We start from the raw sequence: 10,250 nt of genomic DNA, 5'->3' as shown, positions 1-10,250 counted from the left end.
TTTCCCTAGTGCCAGCCAACCTCCTTTACTACTATCTGCTTCTTCCATACCGTCTGCCTCCAAATTGCAGTCCCTAAAGACGACAGTCAAGATCAACTTACTGCTCTGAAACTAGACCAAGAAACCTGAGATCTACTACACTATGCCAGGGATGTAAAAATTTTATCATTGATCTGTGACACTTTTCGCAAGAAAAGAAAAAACACACCATCTGCCTATAAAAACACGAAAGATGCTTTGGTAGATGTTGCTGTACATCAAGCACAATTTTCCCCTTAGGTTAAAGAAGGTCAAATTATGCAAGGTCCATAGAGGCACTGGAATTTCAGAACATGCAGAAGAAATTATCTACGCTATTGAACACAAACTGGGTTTTTTTGTAAAAGCATTTATTGTTTGTTCCCTGCTGGTGAGCTTAGATCCATCAGTTATAATAGGTGAAAAGAAACAGCTCAGGAAAAACAAATTAGCAGTGTTTCTGGTTGTTCTTTTCCTTGCTATAAAAGGCATGGGAATACTAGGTCTTGCTGCTTTCTGAAATCTTACCTTGCTACATTTATGAGAGCAATCCTTGAGAAGTGTCAGCGGTTATCTTCCAGAGTAATACTTACTTTCTGGGAACATCAGGAGTCGTTGCCAGCATTTAGTCCTCTGGTTCTTGACTTTATTTACCCTGCAAGCCTCCTCTGAGCTCCTGTAGTGTTGGGACAGTAAGTTGTGTAGCTCGGGTGGCACTGTGTAGGAGGACTCTATGTAGAATGAGTCTAGGTAGAAAAAGTGATAGGCTATCAAAAAATGTAGGTGAGTTTGCCTCCCTTTGCGTTTACAAAAAAAAAAAGTACATAAACTGTGAGTGACTCCTGATGACGGAAGCCACTGTGGCCCTCCTTTCACTGTGGGGAGCCTCTGGCCATCTTCCCTCACACGCTGCTGCCACGAGTGTGTGTGCTGGTGCGTGCTGCCGCGCTCATTGCGCTCTCAGCTACCTTAATTAGTATGGAGCACAGCAACAGCGGGAAGAGGTGTTTGTGTGGATTATACATTTCGGTAACCAAGTTAATGGTTAGTAGCCTTTGTTTTTTAAATCTTAAAAACATAGTCCATTCTTCACACTGAGAAGCAAAAATTAAGTGTTTTTCATTACCATGTAACATGGGCCCTGGTAAAAGAAAAAAATAAGCTGTCTGCACATCTCTTAGGTTTTTCACCACGTTACACAGCTCTGTGGCTGTTCTGAACAACAGTGTGGATGGAGACTCTTCAGCAAGGTCGTGGTGTAGCCTGTGGTCTGATGGATCTGAACTGACTGATGAAAAATGCACGTTCCTTCAGTTAACAGGTCCACAAAGGCGACAAGGATCAAAGCCTGTAAGGAGGAGTTAGAGCTGTTCAAACACCAAGATGAAAAGGTATGTTTGCGTGTTAGATCCCTTCTTTTTCTCACTAATACACTTCACTGAAAAGAAATGCGATTGCTTTAGGGACAAGAACCATCCGAAGTGGAGTGCAGGTAAAGCAGGGCTAAGGGCTAGGTGGGTCCCGCAGGTCTCGTGAATGCGATCATTCAGTGTGAAGGCAGAACTGCCTCCGGTGGGCTGCCAGTTCAAACAACTTGGCAATGTTTCCTGTGCAAGAGTGTTGTCTCCTGCACCAGAAAGGAGCAGAAAAGTAGGAGAAGCAGCGTAGCACTAACCCGTGTTAAAAACAAAACAAACTCTAATGCCTGAGATGCACGTGATGGCAACAGCAGCCCTACGGCTGAGCGTCCCAGGGGTCCTGAAAGGGGAAGGGAAGATGAATAGAGAGATGGTATTTTATTTTCCTGGAAAGGGCTGCTGGTGGCAGTGTGTGTCAGTTAAGAAGGCAGCATGCCCAGGCAGTTGTTAAAGCACAGTCTTCAAATGAACATGAGGAAGTCCTGCTTGGAATAGGCTTTCTGAATCACTTGAAGGCACTAGAGTTGAAATAGGAATCAAAATAAAGCCTTTTCCCTTGAAATTTGTGGAAGGATTTCCCCAGGAAAATAGTGTAGGCCAGTATCTTTGAACAAGCCCTGACATTAAACAGTGATGGATCTTTGAGTATAAAGTCCTCTGGATCTTCTGTGTGTAGGTGCATGTTCTCTGAGCCCAGCCACAGAGGTACAGCCGTAGCTCTTATGGGTAACAGCTGTTGCCAGAGCCATGAAGACTGGTACCTGCATTTCCAAGTGCTCTTGAGTGAAAATGCGCCTTCTGCAAGCTTGTTTCCACACAGCCACGGAGCTCATCCCACGGAAGCACCGTGTCATCCTGTGGTACACTCAGGAGACCCCGAGTCCTACCTGGCAAGGGATGCCTTGCTAGCCTGAGCCTGCAGGATGGCTACACCCTCTTGCCAGGGTCCTCAAGGCCATCACGGTTGCCCAAGAGGCAGCTACAATTGCAATTTTCCTATTTTTATTTCTGAGGCAGCAGAAACAATGAGTGAAAGTACAGCTGGATGAAAGTAGAGGCCTTCTGGAGGATTTTTGTGGCTTCATAAAAAGGGAGATCTGGAAAGAGCTGACCAGGAGAAAAAGCACACCAAGCTCTGGAAGTGCTTCTGGTCATACTGCTCTTTCAATTGCTGTGAGGAGTGCCCTGAAGTCCTACCTGTCCTGAAGGTGCCAAGGAACCTCTAAAGACAGAGCTAATCAACCAGGCGATGGAAGGGAAAGCTGTCTGTCCTGCCGTCTGGGAGTGAAGGTAAGATGGTGTGGGGTGTTGCTGAGGAAAACAATTCTGTAACCCTGTAGCAGAGTGGGGTCTGGTTACTACTGATGTTAAAGCTATTGGGGGTAATGTTGAACTGGGCCATCCCCCATTGGAGATAGGAACCACGCTCCCTGCTTTTTTTTTGCCTGTTACGGCATCCCGTTATCTTCCATGTGGTGAGTATGAGAGGAATGGAGTCCGTGCTCCTGAAATATCGGGACCCTTTGTCTCTGATGGACAAATTTGAAAAATATTTTGACTTGGGAGAAGAACTGAGCTTAACATAAAAAGTACATGCAAGATCAGACCAAAGGTCCAGCTAGCACAGTAGCCTGTCTCCCTCAGTGGTCAGTAGGATCAACGTGGCCAAGGAGCGCAGGGCAGAGTGAAAGAACGGGGCAAGGATACTTGTCTAACACTGTCCCTACTTCTGGCAATACACAACTCAAGCACTTTCTGAGCTAGAGATGGTATTTTCTATTTAATAGTCTAGAATTTGTCCAACCGCTGTTTGAATCTAGGCAGACTTTGGTCATCCATCACATCTGATTATGCACAAAGTTTCAAGGTTTCAGAAGAGGCACACTCGCTCTGCAGTTCACTCCTCTGCTGAGACAAATCAGTGCGATATAGGAGAATTATGGAGGCTTGTTAGAGGTCTTAGTTCCCGAAGCAGTAGTTAGTGCTAGGTCAGTGCTGGGTCCAGCCAGCCAGGAGCTGGCTTCAGGGTGGCAGCACTGACAATAGTATCATCACAGGGCATTTTTCAAAGGGCCTTTTAGACTGATGCGGTCTTGTTCGCACAAACATCATCCCTTCAGCTCTGTTGGAGAACTATTTATGGATACAAACTTTACCAATAGAGGTTTGGGCCAGGAAACATTGAGAACAGCCATACAACTTACAGGTAAAGCACCGGATTTGCTGGATAAAGATTTTTCTGGTGGTTGACTCCATATTCAGTCCTGGAACATCAAGAGCCTCTCTAACACTGAGGCTAGGGGGGATAGTTGATCTCAAGGTATCAGGATGGTCAGAGCAACGTACAGGTTCACTCACTAATTAGTGCTGGCCTGTGACAATTACTTAATTGCACTGGTGAAGAGAAATTTGTGTAGACAGTCAGCTTTTTGACTGGGTAGGTCTGAATCTCGTGCACATCCTGCAGTTAGCAGAGTTAGGCGTCCCTCAAGCGCTGCGTGCATCGGAGAATGCAGCAGCAAGCTTGACATCTGGGCTCCGTTACGGGATTCTTGACACTGGATTCAAAAGGAATCATGGAAAGGCAAACAGGGCTGTGATGCGGCTCATACAAGGGGCCCAGCAATTTCAGAAGTGCAGGGGTTGCTGGCAAAACATATATATTTCAAGATGTGGAAAGAAATACAAGCCAAAACGAGAAAACAAACAAAAATAAATATATGCTAAGGATGGTAAGGCAAGTGAAGCAGGATCAGTGACAGTCATCACCACAACAAATAATCCATCACTGAGCAGTAAGTACTAGATTATGTACCAATGTTATATACAAGATGCCTGCGACAGTTATGAAAACAGTTCAATAGATCATTAGGTAATCAAAGATAAAACTCCTTTTCCATTTTTTGTGATTTTTCTCTCCACATCCATTTGCATTTTCTTTTGTGTTATTTGAGTTCTAAAGCCTGTATATATTGCAGTCAGCTCCTAGGTCTGCAGCTGTTCTGATCAAGGTTTTCCTTTTGAAAACACACCAAAAAAAAACCCCAAAAAACCCAAAAGAGGCATATTTACAGTTCTTCAGACCATAGGTTTTGCTTAGGAAAAGTAAGACCAACTTTGTAAATAGGATTTGTTCTAAGTTGATCGAAGAAAAAGGAAACTTTATATTGCTTTAGGAAGACGGTAAGGAAATACTAAATATTTGTTTTGTTCTTAACTCTTAACCTAGTAATGCCTAACATGCTATTTGCTTTTCTAGCGAACATCTATTACGTCTTCACAGAATTATCTATTATAGCTCCAGCATCTCCTCCAGACTACTGTAATGTAGTTTATTGTCCACCCTCGTTACCCATGCCATAAACGTTAGGCCTGCTTTTTTCCCCTTTGCATGTGTTGGGGGAGCACATATTAACATTTAATACACTTTGTATTAATGCCATATTTCACCTGCTGGTTTTATTATCCTGTCACTTCAGGCTGCGGGCTGGCTTTGCAGTTCTTCGCTGTTAGCTCTCCTCTTTCTTGCAGCACCATTGACCACTTTTTTCCCAAGTCACTTATGTGTATATTAAACAGTCTTCACTAGCCATTAACTCCATCTCCAAAAATAACCTATGGGGTTTCATTGGTGATTTTCCTCCACTGGTGAAACTGATGACTAATTCCTATTTTGTTCCTGTATTGTTAACCAGCTATTTATTCATGCAAGGCCTTTATTGACGACTTAGTTCTTTTATGAGAAGTAGATCAGACCAAACTCAAGTAGACCAGAACTACCTGATCTCCTTTACCTTCATGTTCACTGATTTCGTCAAAGAATATTTACAGGTCTGTGGAACAGGCTTTCCTCTTGTGAAATCACAAGCCCTATTTAGCCATTTGTCCAGCCACTCTCGGCTGTACTGTGGCTCCTACCAACTTGCCATATGGATATTACTGGTCTGAAGTTCCCACAGAATGCTTTCTAAAAATTAGTGTCGTATTTGTGACCTTCCATTCCTCTAGCACTAAGGCAGTTTTAAGTGAAAAAATATAAAGTACGGTTCATAGTTCAGCCATTTCATCCTTGAATTTCCTTAGAACTCTTGGATGAATACCATCTGTTCTGTCATTTTGTTTCAAAACCTTTTACACTTGGATTTGAGACAGATGCTCCACCATGCCTCCCCCATTAAAAAGTTCTGTCATGAAAACTTCCTGAAGCTCCACTACAAGGTTAAAAAAAAGAAGGTTTCTTTTCCTGAAATCTGCTCTAGGCATTGCTACTATATCTTGACCATCTGTAGTCTCTAGGACTGCTTGGCAGGTCTCCTGGTTCTGATGTGTTTGAAAGTTGTTATTAATCCGTGTGTTTTCTCGCGTTGCTCGGATGCTATTTTTCCCTGCCACACGTTGCTGCGTCTGGCCTGGCAGGGTGCAGGTTTCTTCTGGTTTACTGGTTTAGAAATAACTTCTTTTTAAAGACTGCTTTCCTACATTTGTTCTTCTGCTCTTTATCCTGCTCTTTATCCACCTCAGTCTTATTTTTGGTGGTCTTTTGGTCTGCTTTACTGGGTGGTATGCCTTTTTGCTGGACCTCTAATGCAACGTGAGCAGTCTCCCTGCAACCATTTTGGGCGTCCCTTTTAGTTTTGATTTGAGACAGACCTCCCAGTTCACCTCCAGTGAAAAGTTTCCAGTGAGTAATTTCATAAGATTGTCCATATTGAACACGGATGTGAAAAACTAATTTAGCTTTTCTTCTATGGCCTGATCTTTTCTAAACATTTCTGTTGCACTTTGATCACTTACTAGTCCTTTCCAGTGCTAGTTCTTTCGGTGCTCACAGATGGGCATTATCTGAACCCCCTGACCTACCAGACTTTTTAAAGCTTAATTTGAAAGTAGTAATTTCCACATGCTCTTTTCCATTTGCCTTTAATCTATATTCAACATCCTTCTTACGGAAAGGACAAAATACAATCTTAAAAAATTACTAATTATCTTTAATCATGACATCATTCTTAGTCGGTAGATCAGCTCGATGCAGAGCTTTGCCGTGGGTTGCTGCAGCTCATGCTGACGTGGCGCGCACAAAAAATGATCTGTGTATTGATGTGGGTCAGGCTACTAGAGCGGTGCGATAGGCTGTTTTTGCAATGAAGATCTCCAGCAGCCAGGATGTATTTGTAAATGAGATCATAAACAAAAGTAACCCGCAGGTGGCTTTTCATAGAGCATCGTTAGGACATGGGACAACAGAGTGGCAACATTAGGCAGTTCTGCACTGATTTGTGTAGTTGTGTTGAAGCTAAATTACCAATTAATGCTAAAGGGAACTGAACCCAAAAGTCATTTTGCCTCACTGAGGGAAATATTAGAAGAGCTCCTTTATTCTGAATTACCTCCAGATATGCTCTTATTCTGACGCTAGTTAAAATTCAGTAACCCATGCAGCTTTCTAGGACACCTGAAGGGTTATATTTCATTTCAATTTAAAAGCACTTGAGCAGAAGTAAAAAACATTTCAAATCATCAAACTAGTCAAATTGGTCTGATGCTACTGCTCCACTGCAAAAGATTATTTAAATCTAATCAGAAACACTTCTTGAAGCATCACTGTTCCGTTCAGGGAGGGAGTCTGAGAACTGAGGGGAGGTGATGGTGAGTTTCTACAGGGAAATCTGAACAGAATATGCTGAAAAAGAGACCAGCGTAGCCTTGGCTACACGCTATGACAGGGAATTGCCTCTAGCTGGAAGAATTTTTGAGTTGAGGATAAAGGTGCTCTAGGATTGCAAACTCTACTGGAGAAAATGTTCTTGCGCACTGGTTGTACTGCACAGGGAACTGCCTCTCACTTCCAGTTTATGCCTGTGGCTTCCCAAAATCTGAGCTCGCAAAACGCAGCTATTGATCCCGCCTGTGCTCAGTATCTCTGGCAGGTCCAACATGTAGAACAGCAGCTAATCCTTCCAATACTACTTTAAGTATCTCAGGGTCAGGGTAGGGAGGAAAAAACAACTCTGGGTTTCTAAGGCCTTCAAAGGTTAGTACCTGCTTCAATATAAAAATGTTTGAATTGCCTTTAGTTACCTTATTTCCATACTTTCAGGCATACACAAAGTGTTTTTGTCAAGATTCTTGTTTCAAAACGTGCTACATTATCTTTACCTTACCACACTGACATTTGCCATGGTTATAGTGCTGAAATCACTTTTTATCTTACACATGTACAATGACTGTACGCAAATTTATTTCAAAAGTTGATGGACAATAGGGAGACACTTGAAAAACAAAAACAACAAAAAACTGGAAGCCTGCCCTTTTTAGTACTTAATATTTTAGACATTAAATGTTTTTCAGTGCTGGGCTTTCAAAGGCTAGTAAAAGCTATTGCCTCGTATTTATCTCAACAAATTAAACTTAAGCTATTAGTTTAGCTGTGGGATCTCCAATTCCCCACTTGTAAATATTGTTAGATATCTAGATTTAGACTTTTAAATGTACTAAAGGTTGAGTGAAAAAACTGAAAACCAAGAAACAGCGTAACAGGCAATACTGCTACCACCACAAACAGGAACATATCAGGAGCACATGTTCTTTACAAATGCCGCCTCTTTCCTGCAGGAATCTATTGGCATGTGCGGAGATAACATTCCAACATTTTTCATGCTGTTCTGCAAGCTGTGTATTTTATGAGAAGCCACTAATACTGGGGCCAGGGGAGAGGGAAGGAGTAGGGAACATCTGGGAAGACATACCTCTAACCACATCTGTCTTATAGCCAACTTTCCTATCCTGATATGGACAGCAGAAAAGGCCGGCGACCCTGAGCTCTGGGAGAGAAGGTTCCTAAGATTCACTCATTATCAGCTCATACACCAGGATGAAACTGTAAGACCTCTGGCTTCGGTAGTTTGGGGTGGGGGGGAACAATCCAGGAATATCAGCAACTTCGGTACTTTAATAGTTAGAGATACTCTTTTCACTCAGAAGGTGATAGAAGGAAATGCCTGCGTGAGAAAAACATCAGTTACCACTAAGGGTAGTGTATGTGGGAGAGAGAATTGTGATTAAAGAGAAAAAAAAGTTTCAATCCAGTGTAAACTTCAGGAGTTAACACTTCAAGACTTGCCAGTTTTGCAGCAACAGCCACAGCCCAAAAACAATGCAAAGCCTTATCCTGCACAGGACTTCAGCATTCTGGGCGTACCCAGCCTCTCAGAAACATCAAGAATACAACGATAATCATGTACATCATTTTATTACAAAATTGTTAAAAAAGTAATACAATGCAATATACTACAAAATATAAGATCAGCTATTAAGCTACCTCCTTTGTTTCACTTAGCTATAAAGAAACACCTGGCTATCAGTCACTGAATTTCAACAAAACCATTAAATATGCAGAAACATTCCACAACTTTTTCTTCTTTTTAAACCGAACTGTAGCAGCCCTTGGCTACTACTTACATTAAAAATAGAGGTCTCCCTACAAAGAACCACATTACCTATACACAATTCTGTACAGATTTTTATACTGAAGCTAACAATGAGCTGCACTTGAGTTCACATTCTTAGCAAAATATTGGATTTTGAGCATAAATCTTTACAGCAGGACATTCACTTATTCCTCATCCTCATCTTCTTCCTCTTCTTCATCATCTTCTTCCTCCTCTTCCTCCTCTTCTGGTTCTGCTTTCTTCTTAGATCCTGCAGGCCTACCTGGGCCCTTTTTTCCTGCGTCACTCTTGCTCTTGGCACGATATGCTGCAATATCCTGCAAGAAAAATGCTGTTTAGTTGCTGGCAATGTAATTCCGAAGACAAATTTGTACTGCTTCAATAACTTAATACTATACTGTGCAGTTTGTGCGGAAAAGACGGGTTTCAACCTTGGGACTTTCATGCTTACACCTTTGGGCAAGAGAACACACGATCCAGTTTTAAAAATTTTATGACCGCAGTGCTTTGGAGTATGACTGTGTATTTTTTCAAGCAGGTGACCTGTTTTCTGGAAGCAAAGCATCTTACTGGTAAAATCTCTAGACATGTGAAAACCATATCCAGGTTCATTGTAAGGGTTCCAGATACCTGCTACACCACACCTTTCCATGCATTCTGAAGCCTGACAAAGGTTGACGTAAACATTTAGAATTATGAACCATATAGGTTTAGGTGCAAAACAGAAGTCTCACATTTACAGTGACCTCTACAACTTTAACTATTATTTTATCACTTTCACTCTACCTTTTCATATTTCTCCTTTAGTTTTGCAGCCTTCTGTTCATATGGCTGTTTATCTTTGGCTGACTGTTCAGACCACATTTCTCCTAATTTCTTTGCTGTATCTCCAATAGACAAGCCAGGATGATCATTTTTGATTTTTGGACGGTGTTCAGAACAGAAAAGGAAGAACGCAGATCTAAAATGAGAGACAGTGATTAAAATCAAGTGTCAGACTATTAGAACTAATACTTTTTTCTTTTCCCCCTGGTCATAGAGACACTCACGGTGGTCTTTTAGGAGCATTGGGGTCCTTTTTCTTTCCCTTCTTCTCGCCTTTGGGAGGAACATAGTTTTTCATCTCCCTGTCATAACGAGCTTTGTCTCCTTTAGCCATTTCTTCAAACTTTCCTTTTTCCTTGCTAGACATTGTCTGCGGACACACGGAGGGGAAAGGAGAAGAGTCTGGATCAGATAAAGCGCCTGGTGACCCACTAACGTCTAAGCAGCAGCTGCTACCAGGGATCTTTTCCCAGCCGCCCGCAGCACGGGCGGGGGCCAGGCCGGCAGGGCTCGGCAGGGCTCAGCACGGCTCGGCCCGGCC

General features: G+C 42.4%; 1 protein-coding gene across 1 annotated transcript; it reads right to left on the bottom strand.

Annotated features, from left to right (window-relative positions):
* Nucleotides 1-8,671: 8,671 nt before the first annotated feature.
* LOC104073769 (high mobility group protein B2) lies at nucleotides 8,672-10,079 on the bottom strand (the record flags this gene model as incomplete). Its single annotated transcript, XM_009573668.1, has 3 exons — nucleotides 8,672-9,201; nucleotides 9,671-9,845; nucleotides 9,934-10,079. Coding segments are annotated over 3 exons (474 nt in total), but the record flags the coding sequence as incomplete, so codon positions are not given.
* Between the last annotated feature and the right edge of the window lie 171 nt (nucleotides 10,080-10,250).

This window comes from Fulmarus glacialis, unplaced genomic scaffold (genome assembly GCF_000690835.1).
Source record: "Fulmarus glacialis isolate BGI_N327 unplaced genomic scaffold, ASM69083v1 scaffold47302, whole genome shotgun sequence".
Lineage (NCBI taxonomy): Eukaryota > Metazoa > Chordata > Aves > Procellariiformes > Procellariidae > Fulmarus > Fulmarus glacialis.
The sequence above is the reverse complement of the archived record's forward strand: the minus strand, read 5'-3'. Positions and strand labels throughout refer to the sequence as shown.